At 41.2% G+C, this 21,119-nt stretch overlaps 1 protein-coding gene across 5 annotated transcripts in view; it reads left to right on the top strand.

The window, feature by feature from the left end:
• The window catches only part of dpp6a (dipeptidyl-peptidase 6a), a 352,637-nt gene that overhangs the window by 90,682 nt on the left and 240,836 nt on the right, over nt 1–21,119 (top strand). Inside the window, exon 1 of one of the 5 annotated variants that reach the window (XM_052483755.1) lies at nt 14,826–14,962. The exons of the other annotated variants lie outside the window; for them this stretch is intronic. Coding sequence (XP_052339715.1) covers nt 14,909–14,962 — 54 coding nt within the window. The 5' untranslated portion in view covers nt 14,826–14,908. Of the gene's footprint in view, nt 1–14,825; nt 14,963–21,119 lie in introns of those variants that run through there. 5 annotated transcript variants of the gene reach the window in all.

Raw genomic sequence — 21,119 nt, 5'->3', positions numbered from 1 at the left:
TCACCAGTGCTGTAAGCCTTTTTTGTTGGTTCTGTGTATTCATTATTCATTCATGCCAAAGAGTTCAATCTTGTTTTTCATGGTCTGCGAGTCCAGTTGGTTGTCCTTCTGGTAGGTTCTGCCATCCCCACAGAGGAATTCTGGAGCTTTGTCAGAGTGATGATCGGGTTCTTGGTCACCTTCCTAACCAAGGCCCTTCTCCCCCGATTGCTCAGTTTGGCCGGGCGGCCAGCTCTAGGAAGAGTCTTGGTGGTTCCAAATTTCTTCCATTTAAGAATGATGGAGGCCACTGTGTTCCTGGGGAGACATTCAATGCTGCAGAAATTGTTTGATACCCTTCTCCAGATCTGTGCCTCGACACAATCCTGTCTCTGAGCTCTATGGACAATTCCTTCAACTTCATGGCTTCGTTTTTGGTCTGAAATGCGCTGTCAATTGTGAGACCCTATATTGATAGGTGTGTCCATTTCCAAATCATGTCCAGTCAACTGAATTTATGACTCGTGGATTCCAATCAAGTTTTAGAAACATCTCAAGGATGATTAACGGAAACCGGATGCACCTGAGCTCAATTTAGAGTTTCATAGCAAATAAATAAGGTATTTCTGTTTTTTGCTTTTATAAAATTTTCTAAAATGTCAAAAATCTGTTTTTCGCTTTGTCCTTATGTGGTATTGTGTGTAGATTGATGAGGGGGAAAAAATATATTGTATCCATTTCAGAATAAATCTGTAACATAACATTCTTTTATGTTACAGATTTATTTTGAAATGGATACAATATTTGCTTTCCCCTCTTCAATTTCCCCTCAAAATGTTTTGTTATGTCTGAATACTTTCTGAATGCACTATAGATTTGCTGTAATTCTAAGCTTATCGTTCTTAAGTTTCCTTTTTGCGTCTTTTTGCTTCGGCTTTTTACACCAGCTAAAAATACAATATATTTGGTTATGAAAAGTAAATTTTACAGCTGTTTAAAAGTTACAGTGATTCTATACACAATAGTTCCTTGTTTTGTCACATAAACTGAAATTAGGCAAACTAGAGTTTTAGGAACCAGGAAATGATGGAGCGATTTCTACATAATGCATCTTGAAATAATTCTATGTTTTATTGTCACATACACCAGATAGGGGCAGTGAAATGTGTTGTTTTATAGGGTCAGCCATAGTAGGGAAGCGTTAGGGAAAGGGGATACCTAGTCAGTTGCACAACTGAATCGATTCAACTGAAATGTGTCTTCCGCATTTAACCCAACCCCTCTTAATCAGAGAGGTTTCGGGCTCCGGGGTATTGTGTGTAGGTTCCTATTAGGGATATATCGGTAAGCATATCAGAATCGGATATTATCTAAAAATGGCAACATTGGCTCTATATGCAACGTTTGTGTTGCTATTATTTCCCGAGGAGGGGAGAAAGTGATATCTTTCAATACCACAAGCCTAATTACTCATTCAGACTTTCAGCGACTAAGAGCACACTTCCAACAGCTGTCGAGCAGCCATTTGAAAGAATAAGAACATTTCAGCGAGACAAATCAAAGGCGAAATCCATTTACGCCAAGATGAGGAAATTAATTTTCCTTAACAATCAACCGTTCTCTGTCGTGGATGATGTTGAATGGTCGAGCCCCGGCATACACTACCAAGTAGGTGCTATTTTGCAGATGTTGCCCTACCAGAGATACACAGTATTGCACATTCATGAGCTACTTGCTATGGTCGTTACTGCCATTAGCTTCACGATTGACTGACATTTGGACCAGCGATGTCAGCCCATGAGCATGCTGAGTCTGACAGCACAGTGGGTCAACAAGGATTTTGTACTGAGGAAAGCTGTATTGCATGCTCAAGAATGTGCTGGTTCTCATACTGCTGCTGCCATTTCAAAGACATTTGAGAACGTGTTTAAAACTTGGAAAATCACCAAGAACAAAGTACACGTTGTGCTACGTGATAATGCATGTAACATGACAAAGGCTTTGGAAGAATGCGGAGTCGCCAGTTTGCCGTGCTCAGCACACACACTGCAACTGGCTGTGAACAAGGGTGTTTTGGCCCAACACATCATATCTGACACAGTGGCAACAGGTAGGAAGATAGTGGGTCATTTTAAACACTCACAGCTAGCACACAGCCACCTGCAAGCAATACTGGAGCAGCTTGGAATGAAAACAAGAAGGCTTAAGCAAGATGTTTCCACCAGATGGAACAGTACTTTTTACATGATGGAGACCCTGCTGGAACAAAGATGAGTGCTTGGCGTGTACGCAGCTGACTATGAGTTACCTGCAACAATCAGTACAAACCAGTGGACTCTCATTTGAAACATGAACACACTCCTAGCTCCATTCAAACTACTGACTCGAAATAAGCTCATCAACTGCGTCTGCAGCAGACGTGATACATCAAATCAAATCAAATTTTATTTGTACTCGACTAGAGGCTGTGAACAAGCGATTCTGGAGGATTCTCTCTGAGCCTCTTTGCTGTGTCACCGCCATGCTCAATGCTAGGTACACGGGCCGCTACTTTGATGCAGACAGAAACAGGGTTTACGTGAAATGTTAGACACAGCTGGACAAGATGGAAATGGACACCGTGACCGTGCACACCGAGGAAGAGAACCCACGACAGAAGAGGCCACGGACAGACAGAGCTGAAACTTCACTGCTTGACATGTATGATGAATCCTGGTTGAGAATGAAACGACTGAACAAATGAACGAAACAGCACAGCAAGTAAATTAAATAAATAGGTTTTGATTATGTTTTACTGGTAAGTGGGACATAAATGCCAACAAAATAACTTTTTGGTGTGTGTGTGTTTCAGCATTTACTAGAATGCTTAAAAGGCCGCCATTTTTAAAAATATCGGTTATCAGTATCGGTGTCAGGTTTTTTTGGCAAGGAAAATATTGGATATCGGTATCGACCCAAAAAGTAATATCGGTGCATCCCTAGTTCCATTAGCTGCAGATCCTTCCTCATCCAAGTGGGTGTTATTATCAAAATATAAGATATCCAAACACAGGATTGAAAATGAACAGGGAGAGCCATTGCGCTGGCACATTTACATCTAGCACCTTACAATGTGTGAATAATGAGCAATATCTACGACATCACCAGGGTCACACGTCTGTAAATGAAGCACATTGCCCCAACGGTTCTGTGAAATGGAATATACAGAGAAGAACTAGAAGAGCTCTCAAGGGAAATTGTTTGTTAGGGGCTTAGACACGGGAATACATGAGTGTAAAACTCTTTATGACTTTGCAAAGCTCCGTGTAGCTGGCAAGGATCGGGAGCAGAGCTGTTGTTTGCTAAGGCCTTAGCAGTGTTATGGGGTTGTTAGTGTTTTCTAACAACTGTAGCTATTGTGAACCCTGTCCACGTATACCCTGGGTGTGTGCCTGACTGAATTGGCACTTTCATCCCGGACCAAGATGTCTGTCTCAATATCCCCATGGTGTTCAGGTTATGTGAGTACAGGAGGGTGGTAGGGGACCGCCAGCTATTCCCCCATCATGGCCCAGTAAACCTGGGGGGGATAGGAAGGCTGCAATCAGGAGGATAGGGAAACATTTGGTGGCGTTGTCTGCCAGGAGACAAGGGGACGGTTGAGTGGCACTAACCCCCCCCAGTTTTTCACCCACCTTTTTCCAACCGTGTTGGTCTATATGTGTTAGGGTTGTGAGAGTCATTGAGACCTCCTGCAGTGTTCACAGCAACTATCTGGTTTTCTCCACATCCCCCTACATCTTCTTGGATTTTGGACCCATGTTTTTGAACAGGCCTTTTGAATTGAATGGAATTTAAATCAGTACATTTTATTTTTTTGCCGTTGTGTCTGAGGTTTTGTCACACATATAACAACAGATTAAATTAGTTAAGTAAAGTATGATGGGGAGAATGGGTGAGTTGATGCGTGAGGGGAAGCGAACAATGCATAATTATGTAATCACCAATTGTAAATGAAGGGCAGGGCGGGCCATTCTATTGTATTGATCCAGTCAAATTGTAATCTTAAAATGGTACAGTATGAATCCTATATCAGTCCACCTACTGTAATCAAAGCAGTCTTATCAGTCTACCCTGGCCTACTTGGAGTAAGCTACACAGTGAGAACGTATGTAATTGTACATGCTGAACAATTACATATGTCTGGGAAGAGATTCACATTGGGCAGCAGGTGAGCGAGTGTTGGAGAATGTGGTGATGAGGCTTGTGGAACTTTACGTTGGTAAGGGGAGAAATGTCATCATGGACAATTTATTCACAACACTGTCATTGTCGAACAAGTTGCTTGCAAAGAAGACAAGTCTGGCCGGCATCATGAACGGTATTACGGGAGCCCCCTCCCTCTGTGCAAAATAAGGCACCTGTTCTCCACAACTGTGCTGAAGAATGAGACAACAGGACACAATAAAGAGAAAACTGGAGACTATTACGCACTACAACCAGACAAAGATATGTCAAAGTGTGTCAAGCAAGTAGACGTTATGAAAATGGTCTCAACTGTTAGGACAAGGGATAACAGCTAAATTAAATCCAACTGATGCCATTGCGTGAAGACGCACACAAGTACGTTTCACTATTTACAGTGCAATCGGAAACTATTCGGACCCTTGACTTTTTCCACATTTTGTTACGTTACAGCCTTATTTTAAAATGGATTACATAAATTAAAAAAACATAAATCTGCAAACATTACCCCATAACAACAAAGTGAAAACAGGTTTTTTGACATTTTTGCAAATGTATTAAAAATTCTAAACAGAAATACCTTATTTGCATATCTATTCAGACCCTTTGCTATGAGACTCCACATTGAGCTCAGGTACATCCTGTTTCCATTAATCATCCTTGAAATGTTTCTACAACTTGATTGGAATCCATGAGTCGTAAATTCAATTGATTGGACATTATTTGTAAAGGCACACACCTGTCTATATAAGGTCCCACAGTTGACAGTGCATGTCAGAGCAAAAACCAAGCCATGAGGTCAAAGGAATTGTCCGTAGAGCTCCAAGGAAGGATTGTGATGGTGCCTCAATGCCAGGCGTCACGTCTGGAGGAAACTTGGCATGATCCCTACAGTGAAGCATGGTGGTAACATCATGCCGTGGGGATGTTTTTCAACGGCAGAGACTGGGAGACTAGTCAGGCTTGAGGGAAAAATGAACGGAGCAAATGACAGAGATCCTTGATGAAAACCTGCTCCAGAGCGCTCAGGATCTCAGACTGAGAAGAACATGACACCGACCCTAAGCACAGCCAAGACAATGCAGGAGTGACCTCTAAATGTCCTTGAGTGGCCCAGCCAGAGCCTGGACTTGAACCCCATCGAACATCTCTGGAGAGACCTGAAAATAACTGTGTACCGACGCTCCCTATCCAACCTGACAGAGCTTGAGAGGATCTGCAGAGAAGAATGGAAGAAACTCTACAAATACAGGTGTGCCAAGCTTGTAACATCATACTGAAGAAGACTCAAGGCTGTAATCACTGCCAAAGGTTCTTCAACAAAGTACTGAGTAAAGGGTCTGAATACTTATTTAAATGTGAGATTTCTGTTTTATTTCTCATTCATTTGCAAAAGTGTTTAAAAAGCAGTTTTTGCCTTGTCATTATGGGGTATTGTGTTTAGACTGATGAGGAGAAAGAAAATGTAATCCATTTAACATAAAGGCTGTAACATAACAACATTTGGAAAAAGTCAAGGCGTCTGAATACTTTCCGAATGCACCGTATCAAGTTTACTTTCCGCTTATAAGCTACTAATGTTTTCATCATTTGACTGCACGTCTTGACCGTGCGTATTGATTGTTGGGGTGTTTTTTATTTTATTTTGACATTAGAAACATTTTGACAACACATATGTTTTCTGTTTCATAGTTGTAACAAAGGCACTGCACGAAGAAAATTGATTGAACACTTAAATGTGTTTTGTGTTTTTTTTATTTATTTTAACTTACAGTAACATAAACTAATAAATGCTAATGTGTTATTTGAAATAAAATAGAGTATTCTAATGTTACCCAAGGCCTTCATCAACAAAACAAAATTATTATTTTTGCAGATCATATATGGAATGCATTAATTACACTGTTAGAATGTTGCAGTCAGACTGCTCATTAGCTTGAAGGTGGGGGGGTCCATCAAGGCCCAGCCGTTCTGGTGTTAATCGGAATAATGAATGCACAGACACATTGATGATAAGACAGATGTATTTTTGTGCTGGACAGAGAAAAGTAATTGGCAGAAGTCTGCTCATCATTTGATAGAACAACATTGTAATTACCCATAACCCTCCTGTACTGTATGTTGCTGATTCGTTGATCCTTATGTGACCTACAGTACAACAATCTGATAAGCCAGCACACACGTTCTTTCAACTGCACCCGTTATCAGACTACAGGTGCACCCTGTTAAAAGTGTACCCCTACAAATCTGTTTCAAGGTTGCTTTCTCAGAGAACAAACATGATATTTGAGGGGGAATACACTCTGAGGAAAATCTATAATGCATGTCAAAATATTGAAACTAATAGCAAATGGGGTATAGACTATTCTCTCTCTGTGAGCGTGATGTATATAGATTGAAGATGAAAAGATGACTGCTTCCATTGGGAGACCGTAGACGGCTGTGTAGAGTGCTGTGAGGAAGGGACTTAATAATAAGTTTGCTGCCAACATTTTTATTTATTTTGTAATCCTACATCTATCAGTCAGTTTGTTTTATCTGTATGGCGGTGAAACAAAGAACTACATTTGAGTTTTTCTTCTTATCTCCTAGTAGTGATAATTTAGCCCAACAACTATAATTGGATGTTGTAGTTGGCTGTGATTGGCTTCGGCTGGATCACAATCGACCAGTGGAAAACCATGATTGAAAGGCAGTCACCATCAGGCTTTGTAACAAGAAGGTCATGGCTATCATGAGGAGACGAGTCATTAAAGCATTTCCAATGAATAATCCTGTATCTTTTTGGGTGAAGTGATATGGGCTCCATTTAACTGTAGCTGGATGTGTTTGACTATGAACCCACAATGACAATCAGAAGTAATAGGCATATAATGCTGTGTAAAATATAGCCTTAATTGGTGTACATGTACACCAGTTTTTCTTAGGTCCATGATGGAGAATCGTTGATTTACAATGTCAATTTGAATCAATCACTGTCTTGTGAAATCCTAATTAATAACTTGACATTCAGCATGTGATTCTATGCTATTTAGATAAATGATGGTCCTTCTTTGAACACTCGCATGGTTTTCAGGCCAAATTGCTCCATTCAATAAACTACTCAAGTGGGGATGATTCATTGAAACATAAACCCAGCGTACGCACTGGTTACCTGAGGTTTGCTGAATCAGGAGAGGCCTCTGGAAGCCCAAAAAGTGGAGTCTTCCGTCATTTACTTTGTGTGTCGGTATGAAAGGTCTTTATATTATTCAACACAGCACATGCTCCCCCCATCTGTCACCATTTTATCCCGGTCTCTCCTCTCCGCATATCACCTGATTGGTTGGCGGTGCCGTCAGTAAACCTTGGGTGAATTAGCTTTGTCATTTATATCAATGGCATGGCTGTGGAATGCCCCTGACCTTCATCCTGCCCCCTTCTGATTAAACAGAGCTTTACAGAAGGCCCAGAGAAGAATTCAACCAATTTAATAGATCAGTATTTATGAGTGCTGTAGGGTCCTCTACCATTTACTCCCTCACTCACTCCCTCTCTCCGTCCTTCTCAGCATTGTCTCAAATTAAAGATGCACTCTCAAACTTTTGTATAATTTCAGCCAGTAGTTTTGAAAGTGATACTCACAAGCCAAAGGTGGTCCCCGTTTTTGTTAGGAATGTGTTGTGATTAAGATCCCGGAGTGCATCTTTAAGTATGTGCTATAAGAGAAGGCTTTTTTCTCTCTTCACTTTGCCTCTTGACAAGCTGGGGAAATTGGAGGAGGTGTCGTAGTTACACTTAGTGTTTTGGTTAATATGTCCTCTTAGCTGAGTGATTGGCACTGTTATTTGTCAATGTCATTGAAGTACTCTGCAGGAAGTATGTTTTAAAAGGTGCCTGCGCTACCTCTTCCAGGACGTTATGTACATGTATTTAACTGCCTATGAATTCATCGTTTTGTGAAATGTTTTCATGTATCGTATAAAATATGCATATAGGATATGTAAGCCAAGCCAGCTGGGTTCTGCTTGTGATGTTTATTTTTCAAGGATTCTTTATGAAAATGTGTTATTGACACATAACAGTATGAAAGCATCCTATAGACAGAGACTAGTCTATATACCATGGGGGACTTTCTGTTGAGTGTCAATCAGTGTCTTCTCATAGATAACAGGTTTTCCTTCTTCGGGCATCACACATCGACAGATTGCTTCAAATGTAATTACTCATTCTGTTCTCCTCAAAACAGCCTCTTTGGTAATTGAAATGAGGCACCAGAGAGGAGCAACTTGGAGCCAAGTGAAAACAAAATTTCACAACAAAATGTCTTATTCACAAGACATGGCATGAATGTTTCCCCTACCTACCCCTCTCTTTTTTTCTCAGTTTGTTTTCTGTAGGGGCCCAGCATAGGTTTATGATGGACTTACTAATAACAATTCCAATACAATATAATAGCGGTGACTCTTTCAAACAAAAGTGTTATGAGAAATGGAGCAAATTGGCATGAAAACCATGTGAGTGGCCCATCACTTATCTAAATAGCATAAAATCACATGCTGAATGTCAAGTCATTAACTAAGGCTGTAATACAAATTCAATTCGGAGGCCAGATTTTAAATGAGATAAATATTGAACTGCTCGCTAATCCAAAAAATGTGAAGCTATTTTGAAGTGGTTTTGTATTTTGTCATCATCATTTTTCATAAAGATGGCTTAATGTTTGTCTTGCTGTATTTTTCCAAATGTTTTTTTTATATGTAAGAGTACCATTCAAGTATTGATATATTGTTCCATTCCTCCTTTTTGAATCACACACACACTTTTACTGCTGTTGCTGTTTAGATCTAGATTAATATGCTCATATTAACAACGGCATGATTATATTCACTTATCCTAGCTGTCTATGGAGTGACAGTTCGCTCTTCGGTGCCTTTTTTGGAAGAATGTTCTAGGGATAGATGAGTCAAAAGTATAACTTTTTGGACGACGTGGGTCCCATGTGAAAACCTGGTGAAAAGCAAACACTGCATTCCACAGTAACAACCTTATGCCAATGGTCGAGCATGGTGGTGGTAGTGTGATAGTTGGGGATGCTTAGCTGCCTCAGGGCCTGGATGACTTCCCTTAATAGAAGGAACCATGAATTCTGCTCTGTATCAGAGAATTCTGCAGGAGAATGTCAGGCCATCCATCTGTGAGCTGAAGCACAGCTGGGTCATACGGCAAGACAATGATCCAAAACACACAATCAAGTCTACATGAAAATGTTGAAAAAGCAACAAGTTTGAAGTTTTGGAATGGCCTAGTCAAAGACCTGACCTAATACCAATTGAGATTTGTGGCAGTTCGTGCTTGAAAACCCACAAATGTCGCTGAGTTAAAGCAGCTCGGCATGGAAGAGTGGGTCAAAATTCCTCTCCCTCAACATGAGAGACTGATCAACAACTACAGGAAGCGTTTGGTTGTCATTGCAGCTAGGAAGCGTTTGGAGTCATTGCAGCTAAAGGTGGCAAAAACAGTTGAGTGTAAGGGAGCAATTACTTTTTTACACATGGGCATTATGAAATAATTCAAATAAGTATAATTTTTGTGGTTTGTTTGTGAACTCAGGCCCCCTTTATCTAATATTAGGTTTTGATTGAAGATCTGATAACATTCAGTATCAAAAATATCCAAAAATAGAGAAAATTAGAAAGGGGGCAAATACTTTTTCATGGCAATATACAGTACCAGTCAAAAGTTTAGACACACCTACTCATTCAACGGTTTTTCTTTATTTTTACTATTTTCTACATTTTAGAATAATAGTGAAGACATCAAAACTATGAAATAACACATATGGAATCATGTAGTAATAAAAACATATCAAAATATATTGATATACTTTAAAGTAGCCATCCATTGCCTTGATGCACACTCTTGGCATTCTCTCGACAAGCTGCATAATGAATGCTTTTCCAACATTCTTGAAGGAGTTCCCACATATGCTGAGCACTTGTTGGCTGATTTTCCTTCACTCTGCAGTCCAACTCATCCCAAACCATCTCAATTGGGTTGAGGCCGGGTGATTGTGGAGGCCAGGTCGTCTGATGCAGCACTCCATCGTTCTCCTTGGTCAAATAGCCCTTACACAGCCTGGAGGTGTGTTTTGGGTTGTTTTCCTGTTGAAAAACAAATGATAGTCCCACAAAGTGCAAACGAGATGGGATGGCGTATCACTGCAGAATGCTGTGGTAGCCATGCTGGTTAAGTGTGCCTTGAATTATAAATAAATCACTGACAGTGTCACCAGCAAAGCATACCCATACCATCACACCTCCCCCTCCATGCTTCACGCTGGGAACCACACATGCAGAGATCATCTTTGTCTCACAAAGACATGGCGATTGGAACCAAAAATCTCAAATTTGGACTCATCAAACCAAAGGACAGATTTCCACCGGTATAATGTCCATTGCTTCTGTTTCTTGGCCCAAACAAGTCTCTTTTTATTGGTGTCCTTTAGTAGTGGTTTCTTGCAGCAATTTAACCATGAAGGCCTGACTCAGACAGTCTCCTATGAACAGTTGATGTTGAGATGTGTCTGTTACTTGAAAGCATTTATTTGAACTGCAATTTATGAGGCTGGTAACTCCAATGACCTTATCCTCTGCAGCAGAGGTAACTCTGGCTCTTTCTGTCCTGTGGCAGTCCTCATGAGAGCCAGTTTCATCATAGCACTTGGTTTTTGCGAAGAAACTTTCAAAGTTCTTGAAATGTTCCGTACAGTCTTGCCATAGTATGGACTTGGTATTTTACCAAATAAGGTTATCTTCTGTATACCACTCCAACCTTGTCACAACACAACTGATTGGCTCAAACACATTAAGAAGGAAAGACATTTCACAAATTACAACTTCATGAAGCTGGTTAAGAGAATGCCAAGAGTGTGCAAAGCTGTCATCAAGGCAAAGGGGGGCTACTTTGAAGAATCTAAAATATATTTATATTCGATTCCATATATGTTATTTCATAGTAGAAAATGTGTATAAATGTGTGTATAAATGATAATGGAGCTACATTCATACAGTTTGTTGACTGTGTCTAGCTCACTAATAATCACAGCAATGAAAGTTAGACAGTCAGGGAGCATCAAATTAAAAAACGATGGAGAGAGGACAATTGTTTGCACACCTTCGTCAGAGCACTCAGTGATGTTCAATATATGTTGCTCTGCAATAAAGAATTCAGTGAATGATGATAATTGACTGATCAGTTGGAGCAGACGTAAGCGTTGAACGTTGAAGTGAGAACATTAAACATTTGCACAACACTTTAATAGTCATGGTGGATAATTATAAGGGGTGTGTGTTTGCCTACACACAATAGCCAAGCTGTTGTCATTTGCTGGATACAAGAATACAAACTCAACAAAATTACATTTCTCAATTCAACTATTCTCAATTGATGTTTGACTACGACTATGAATACTCATATTTGTCATTCACAGGGACCTGAGCTATTCTTAAATATTTTCCTTTCGTTTTTCAAGTGCCGTTTCCTGTACTAGCTATTGGCTGTGTCAACCTCCGAAACGCAGACCTCCCAGAGAAATGTGCTGGGCTTGCATCTGTGTCAGTCTCCCAGATGGACCTGCTGAGATTGTGCTGCAGGTTTTCTCCAAATCTCTCAAAGATCCAACCCTCGGGCGTAATACCTGAATATCCATAATTGCTGTGGATATTAGCCGAAAATGCTGTGTTTCCATACATTATTGATGAGCCACTTCCACTTAAAACCTTTCAGAATATAGATGTAGGCTCTTAATTTGATCAATCTTTTGTTGCTGATCATTTTTTCTGCAAAGCAGGAAAAGCAAACTTGTAGTGTATTTGGGTTTTTAAAAGGCTTCTAAAGTTTGTCATTTCCATTTAGATATTTCAGACTTGATTTGCCCAAATAAAGTATTTATCAACCTCTACAAAAATGTCCATTAATTATAATCCACATAATAATTCACATTTCCTATTGCTGTAGGATTATTTTACTACTGTAGCAAACTGGCTCAAATTAAGATCCTACATCTGTATGTGTGGTGTTCTGTGATTTATTTCTGTTTTGTTCTCCAGATGTTATTTGCCACTGCTGTCTGTTGGTCTTTTTATCAATCACTTCACACTTCTGTATTTATGCACTGTATGTGTCATCATAAGCCTCTAGTCTTACCCTTGTCAATGGTGACTTGTAAATTACTTGAAGTTAACTCAATCCTTCATATTTTAGTTTATATCAGAGTAACATCAAGGTTGTGTGATGTATTGGGTGACCACATGTCCCGGGACAGTCCCGCATTTTGTACCTTTGTCCCTTAACCAAACAATCAAGTCCCGTATTTTGCAGTCACGTTGCGCTTAGGACAAGATATACCCAGAGTGTACAAAACATTAAGAACACCGGCTCTTCCCATGACATAGACTGACCAGGTGAATCCAGGTGTAAGCTATGATCCCTTATTGATGTCACTTGTTAAATCCACTTCAATCAATGTAGATGAAGGGGAGGCGACATGTCAAATAAATATTTTTAAGCCTTGAGACAATTCAGACATGGATTGTGTATGTGTGCCATTCAACGGGTGACTGGGTAAGACAAAATGTTCAAGTGCCTATGGTAGTAGGTGCCAGGCTCACCGGTTTGTGTCAAGAACTGCAACGCTGCTGGGTTATTCACGCTCAACAGTTTCCTGTGTGTATCAAGAATGGTTCTCCAACCAAAGGACATCCAGCCAAGTTGACAACTGTGTGAAGTTGTTGTAGTCAATGTGGGCCAGCATCCCTGTGCAACGCTTTTGACACCTTGTAGTATCCATGCCCTGATGAATTGAGCCTGTTCTGAGGGCAAAAGGGGGGAAAACTCAATATTAGGAAGGTGTTCTTAATGTTTTGTACCCTCAGTGTATATCATCAGGATGTGGTACAGGTGATGTAATCCAATCGTTGATAAGATCTGATATTCTGCTAATCGTAATCCGAGAAGTAGGCCATTGCCATATCATTAACCAATCACATTTGTCAAATCCTTTTGCCTAAATTCCAGCAATCCTTGCATAGGACAGTAAACCACTTTCAAAAAGCGTGCTTCTAAGGAAGAGCTACGTATTAGTAAATAGCTGTATTAGACTGAAAGATACATCTTCTGCGAAATTACCTTATAACATGTTTATTATTAGCTAATTCAACATATGTGTTGCAAATTCACTCAGTTATGTTTTAAAGATCTCCCTTTGTAACTGTTTACATTGCCTGAGAACAACCAGAAATGTTTCCTTGGCCAAATATTCCCTGATTTTCATAACAAAAGACACACGTGGTCTCTCTTTTCTGCTTCACCAAATTTCGCACGAGCTCGGCAAGAGTCCTACACTACATGCGCTTCAATTAGCTTGCAGAGGGAAGGAGATGTGTAGGGCTACACTCTCCCTAGATTGTCCCCGAAAATCATCCCGTGTCCATAATTTTGGTATTTTAAATGTGGTCACCCTAGTGATGTTCAACCAGTCTCCATGGATAGGTCTCTGTGTTGTGTGGAATGATAAACAGCATTTATAGAAAGCTGAGATTACTTGTTACAGACACGTATGCTTCACTCATCTTTTGGAAGAAACTCAATCTTTTTCCAAGCCCACCTTTCTACCCCCTCTCTCATCCCCAGTCCTCCTCGTGCCCCTCATTTAGTGGAAGCGCCTTTGCTGAGGCTGCCAGTGTTGTGCCAGCATAAATTGGTTGCTTTTTTCCCTTTTGGCACTTTGACTCGCAATGCCCCTGCCTAAAGTGCTACATAAATAAATCTGCATCTCGTATTACGCCAGGGACCTATCCTCGGAGGAGGCGGCGTAATTTCAGACTTGCAACGCAGCGTACATAAATATCACTGGCGCTTTATCACAGCCTAACACTGGGACTGATTTAAAATGATCAATTTGAATTGATCCATTGTTTGGCAGGCAGCAACAGATATGTGAATGGAGACACATAGAAACACGCACACAGCCACCATCTTCCTCTTCAGTTAAATACTCTGACACTCTCTCTCTCACATGATCATACAATCCCTTTCATTCGCTGAGTCAATCGTACACACATACATGCTAGCACACACACCCACACACTTTAAAAGAAAAGCCTAATACTTTTATCTCACTAATGTTGCTATAGTACACTCTTGGCTCTGCATTCTGACAGATGCCTCCCCTATACCTAGCCTACAGCTTAGGCTCAAAGCTCCAATTTAGCTCAGGTGCTGAACCCACCGAAAAATACCGCTGTGGGAAAGAGATTAACAGGGAGAGTGGGGAGAAGAGTGAGGAAAAAGAGGGTGGGAGTCAAGAGTTGAAAGAAAGAACGGATAAACCAAACAAAGGAATCGAGAGTCAATAACAAGGATCGAGAGACTTGGGGAGAGAGTTAAAGAGGGATAGAGAAATAACTATAGAGGGAGCGAGATAAAGGGGGAGCAAGAAAGACGACTAGAAGTGAGAGGCTGAAACGCATTCCAAACCCATCCCTCCTTGGGAACGGATCGCACAACCCTGAAGACAGGAACCTTGTCGCTGGAGAGAGAAAGTACAGCTTGGAGTGTGTGTGAGAGAGAGAGGGCTACGCTAATCCTCCCACTCCACACTAAAGACTTTCCTGGAGGGGGAGGCAGAGGAGTGCGTTTTGAAGAGTCCTGTGTCGATTCAGCCATGCTAATAGTCACCCAGATGCAACCGAATACCACCTGCTCCAAATCAGAAAAGGTAAGGGCTCGCCCCAACCGTCAATGCTCTTTAAATGTGGAATTGTAAGTTATTGCATATTGAAATGAATTTGGTTGCTAAATGCTTTGGTGAAGTTCACTGTCCCTGTTCTCTGTATGAAGACTACATTCAAATGATTTGCACAATGATACCTTTATTTATGACTGCATTATAAGTAGTAGTTGTTCTTGGAAGTTGTTGCTGTATTCCCGCTAGGTGTGTGCATTGCCACTCCCGGCACCCACAAAGGCGATGGAGTTCGCAGGGGTGATGTTGCCCATTGGCATAGCCTGGAAAGGAGTCGGCAGCGCTTCAATAAGTTGAGGTGCAGCCCAAAAAAAAATCACAAGAACATCCAAGAGAATGGAGCGCAACGCTCACTCACTATTAAACGCTATTTTATTATACTTTTCTAGTTAAATGATATTCAGCTTTTAATTATGAACGAGAGTCACACATTGATGCATTTGGCATAGGAGTGTGATGCAGGAGCTTTTTGCATCGGGCACAGTCATGGGCAGGTGGTTTGTTGATGGGATAGCGGCCCCCTTAATGCTAGCCTTCCAAACTCTCCTTCTCTCAAGGCTGGGAGTTAAATCAGGGGCTAGAGCTGCCTTGTGAAATCCTCCCCAGTCTAGTTATACACTGGACAAAACATTAAGAACACCTGCTCTTTTCATGACATAAACTGACCAGGTGAAAGCTATGATCCCTTATTGATGGTACATGTTAAATCCACATAAAATCAAACTTTATTTGTCACATGCGCTGAATACAAGTGTAGACCTTACCTTGAAATGCTTACTTACAAGCCCTTAACCAACAGTGCATTTCAAGAAGAGTTAAGAAAATATTTACCAAATAAACTAAAGCAACACAATTAAATAATAATACAAAGTAACACAATAAATAACAATAACGAGGCTATATACAGGGGGTACCGGTACCGAGTCAGTGTGCGGGGGTACAGGTTAGTTGAGGTAATTTGTACATGTAGGTAGGGGTTAAGTGACTATGCATTCATAGGGGGGGGTCAATGTTATAGTCCGGGTGGCCATTTGATTAATTGTTCAGCATTGTTATGGCTTGGGGGTGGAAGTTGTAAAGGAACCTTTCCATAGATGGCGCTATGGATGCAAAGACGGACAGATCATGAGATTCAATTGTGGTTTTAATTTTAAACAAAAGTTCCAATGTAGTTGGAATTTTATACATGGTGTGTTTTCAAAGAATCCAGGCCCAGAGTGGTGCGGTATGTTCCACACTCCAGAACAGAGCTTAGGCATTTAGATATTTTAAGATGGGCCAACACTACAGGGTCAGAAAAGAAACAATTCACCTGTCCCAATTTGGCTCTCTACCCCTATCCCTTAAAGGGAAATGGAAATACTAGGCTTTAGAACACCAGTTAACTGTAACATAATCCTAGAAATAGAGATCTTTCTCTGTTAAATCCACATTAGTATTAGTGGATTGAATACATATCTTTGCTTAGCTATACTTCCTGAAGTGTTTCCATTTCCTTTAACCTCAAACATTATGCTGTGGGATTATTTAACATACTCTTTGAAGAGGTAGGGTTTTAGATGTTTTCTGAAGATGGGCAGGGACTCCGCTGTCCTGGCTTCAGGGGGAAGCTGGTTCTACCGTTGGGGTGCCAGGACAGAGAAGAGCTTGGAGTTGGGCTGAGCGGGAGGTGGCAGAATGGAGTGCTTGGGTTGGGGTGTAGGGTTTTAGCATAGCCTGAAAGTAGGCAGGGGCTCATCACTAATGTGATCAACCAGGATCTACTGTCATCCCTTGTCAAATCAAATCAAATGTTATTTCTCACATGCGCCGAATACAACATACCGTAAAATACTTACAAACCCTTAACCAACAACGCAGTTCAAGCAATAGAGTTAATAAAATATTTACTAAATAAGCAAGGGTAAAAAAATAAATCTAATCAATCAAAAAGTAACACTAAATGTACATAACAATAACGAGGCTCTATACAGGGGGTACCGGTACCTAGTTAGTCAGGGGGCACAGGTTAGTTAGTCCTTAAACCTGAGGTCACCTCTACTAAGATCAGATGACGCAGAGCTCAGCGGCAGCCATAATGTAATACGGAGAGACTTGTAGGTTATTGATGTGCAAGCTTTAATATAAGGCTTCACATTCCCACCTCATACCTCCCCCGAGCATGTAACATCACTCCTTTTCGTTAAGACGTATCATTTCCCAGCTTAATGCATCTAATTCCACTCTGTCTCTCTCACACTACAGTACTCCCATGAAATATAGTGCCCCAGCTTGGACCGAGCTGATCTTTGTACAATGACCATGCTGCAACTCTGAGGTGGGGAGATAAGTCCCAGGTTTAGAGATGCTGGTTGGTGGTTTATTTGGGAGTGGAACGTGGTGATTTATTCTAGGAGGATGAACTGTGTTTGTAATGTAGTCATTTGGAAGTGAGATGGTTTCTGCTAGTATAGAGAGGTGCAGGACTAGCTGTGGCTATTGAGGGCCAGTGTCGTAGGGCAGCATTTCCCAAACGTTAGTGCAATCCGGGATCCTTGGGACGTCCTTACCCTAACTTAACCATGACCCTCACCTAACCCCAACCTTAACCCTTATCTTAACCATTTAAATGTCAAGGATCCCAGATAGCAAGGACCTTTCTCAAACCTCTCCTCAGGGACCCCAAGCCTTTACATGATCCATTTCAGAACTAACTGGTTCAACGTGTCAACTAATCATCATCAAACCCTTGACTAGTTGAATCGGGTGTAGTGCTAGCCAGGTGTGATAGTTCAGGGCAACAACAAAATTGTGAAACATCTGAATGTGCCAGAAGCGAAGTTTGAGAAACACTGCTATAGGGATCCTTCTGTTTAGTTTAGACCTGTATTCCATCCAGAAATGGTCTGTACAGAAATGCAAGATTGTGAAGAGAATTACTGGGGAGTGGAAAACACAAAAACAAATTGTCATTTCATCATTTTCTCTCATTACAAAATGTAAAATGTAAGACATATCAACGGATGGAATAAGAATAAGGGGGTTTTCTTAGAGAACATTCGTCTCCCGGGCAGATTCCTCCTGGCCTTTATAGTCATAATTCTCCACAAACAAATCGATAATGACTTTAGGCCTGTTGCTTTTGTTGTCACTCACACCACCTTTTCCTTCTCCTGGCCTGAATACCAAATGAAAAAGCAAGGCATAAAAATGAATAATGTGGAATTAAATGCATAGATTTTTCCAAAGTAAAGCATTAGCTAAAGTTTTTTAGGTCAATTGAATCGGCCCTGACTCAAGAATTTGACGGGACTTGCTACCACAACAAATTAAAAAGCTGTCAAATAATGGAGGAAGTTTTGGGTAGTAATTGAAGCTTTGCACAAGCAAGGATCGTTACGCTGCGGTTAGACATGCTTCTAGCATGCAGAGGTGTATATCTGTGCGTGTGAAGAATTTAATTTCATAGATTTATTAGAGGGTTCCTTGTAAGGTACTGGGGAAAATATGTAAATGCTGTAAATATTTATCTACAAATATTGTGTTCCATTCTTTGATAATGGAAGCAAAGGGGGACTCTGAACTTCTGAAATAATTTATATGATCTTGTTTCTTCCACTATAGCCTCTACTTTTATACTGTCTCCCTCTCCTCCTTCTCCCCAATCTCTACCTCTCCACCTCTCCTCCTTCTCCCACTCTACCTTGCCTCCCACTCTACCTCTCCACCTCTCCCCATTCTACTTTGATCCTACTCGACCTCGCACCGCTCTCTACCTCTCCACCTCTCCCCACTCCACCTTGCCTCCCACTCTATCTCTCCCCGCTCTGCTCTCTACTTCTCCACCTCTCCCTGCTCTCCACCTCTCTACTCCTCCCATTCTCTACATCTCCACCTCACCAACTCATATTTTCAGGACATCTGGAGGTACTAATAAAATGAGTTTTGGGTGTTAAAAACAAAAAATTAACCAGGGAGGTGCAGCCAGGCAGGCAGCTTCCTGGTCTGACTGCTAATCTACATGTCCTGCAGGCTCCCGGTGACATTGCTACACAAGGATATACCATGACATTTGAAATTCTTAATTTAATATAATAACAATATAATAACATATATTTTTAATGTAGCTTTTATGATGTGTGCCCCATAAAGACATAGTGTGTAGCCTACATAGGTTTCACGCGTGTAGCTTGTTATTGGCACCAGTCAGGGGCTCCATGTGTAGCAATGAGAAGTGGGAGGTCTCTAATTAATGTAAAATGGAATTAAAATGATGGAATTAAGTTAGCTAAATGAGAAGGAGTAGGCTACAATGAGCAACCGACAGGTAGGCTGTTGTTTAATCTGAATGGAGTTGTTGTAGACAAGGACGGGAGCTCAGCAAAATAGCCTCAAATAGCCTAGTTTTTTATTTTTTATTTTTTTATTTCACCTTTATTTAACCAGGTAGGCAAGTTGAGAACAAGTTCTCATTTACAATTGCGACCTGGCCAAGATAAAGCAAAGCAGTTCGACAGATATAACAACACAGAGTTACACATGGAGTAAAACAAACATACAGTCAATAATACAGTATAAACAAGTCTATATACAATGTGAGCAATTTAGGTGAGAAGGGAGGTAAAGGCAAAAAAAGGCCATGGTGGCAAAGTAAATACAATATAGCAAGTAAAACACTGGAATGGTAGTTTTGCAATGGAAGAATGTGCAAAGTAGAAATAAAAATAATGGGGTGCAAAGGAGCAAAATAAATAAATTAAATACAGTTGGGAAAGAGGTAGTTGTTTGGGCTAAATTATAGGTGGGCTATGTACAGGTGCAGTAATCTGTAAGATGCTCTGACAGTTAGTGCTTAAAGCTAGTGAGGGAGATAAGTGTTTCCAGTTTCAGAGATTTTTGTAGTTGGAAGGAGAGGCGGCCAAAGACATAATTGGTTTTGGGGGTGACTAGAGAGATATACCTGCTGGAGCGTGTGCTACAGGTGGGAGATGCTATGGTGACCAGCGAGCTGAGATAAGGGGGGACTTTACCTAGCAGGGTCTTGTAGATGACATGGAGCCAGTGGGTTTGGCGACGAGTATGAAGCGAGGGCCAGCCAACGAGAGCGTACAGGTCGCAATGGTGGGTAGTATATGGGGCTTTGGTGACAAAACGGAGTGCACTGTGATAGACTGCATCCAATTTGTTGAGTAGGGTATTGGAGGCTATTTTGTAAATGACATCGCCAAAGTCGAGGATTGGTAGGATGGTCAGTTTTACAAGGGTATGTTTGGCAGCATGAGTGAAGGATGCTTTGTTGCGAAATAGGAAGCCAATTCTAGATTTAACTTTGGATTGGAGATGTTTGATATGGGTCTGGAAGGAGAGTTTACAGTCTAACCAGACACCTAAGTATTTGTAGTTGTCCACGTATTCTAAGTCAGAGCCGTCCAGAGTAGTGATGTTGGACAGGCGGGTAGGTGCAGGTAGCGATCGGTTGAAGAGCATGCATTTAGTTTTACTTGTATTTAAGAGCAATTGGAGGCCACGGAAGGAGAGTTGTATGGCATTGAAGCTTGCCTGGAGGGTTGTTAACACAGTGTCCAAAGAAGGGCCGGAAGTATACAGAATGGTGTCGTCTGCGTAGAGGTGGATCAGGGACTCACCAGCAGCAAGAGCGACCTCATTGATGTATACAGAGAAGAGAGTCGGTCCAAGAATTGAACCCTGTGGCACCCCCATAGAGACTGCCATAGGTCCGGACAGCAGACCCTCCGATTTGACACACTGAACTCTATCAGAGAAGTAGTTGGTGAACCAGGCGAGGAAATCATTTGAGAAACCAAGCCTGTCGAGTCTGCCGATGAGGATGTGGTGGTTGACAGAGTCGAAAGCCTTGGCCAGATCAATGAATACGGCTGCACAGTAATGTTTCTTATCGATGGCGGTTAAGATATCGTTTAGGACCTTGAGCGTGGCTGAGGTGCACCCATGACCAGCTCTGAAACCAGATTGCATAGCAGAGAAGGTATGGTGAGATTCAAAATGGTCGGTAATCTGTTTGTTGACTTGGCTTTCGAAGACCTTAGAAAGGCATGGTAGGATAGATATAGGTCTGTAGCAGTTTGGGTCAAGAGTGTCCCCCCCTTTGAAGAGGGGGATGACCGCAGCT

The sequence above is a fragment of the Oncorhynchus keta genome, chromosome 28 (assembly GCF_023373465.1).
Source record: "Oncorhynchus keta strain PuntledgeMale-10-30-2019 chromosome 28, Oket_V2, whole genome shotgun sequence".
Classification (NCBI taxonomy): domain Eukaryota; kingdom Metazoa; phylum Chordata; class Actinopteri; order Salmoniformes; family Salmonidae; genus Oncorhynchus; species Oncorhynchus keta.
This window is presented reverse-complemented; position numbering and strand designations above follow the sequence as displayed.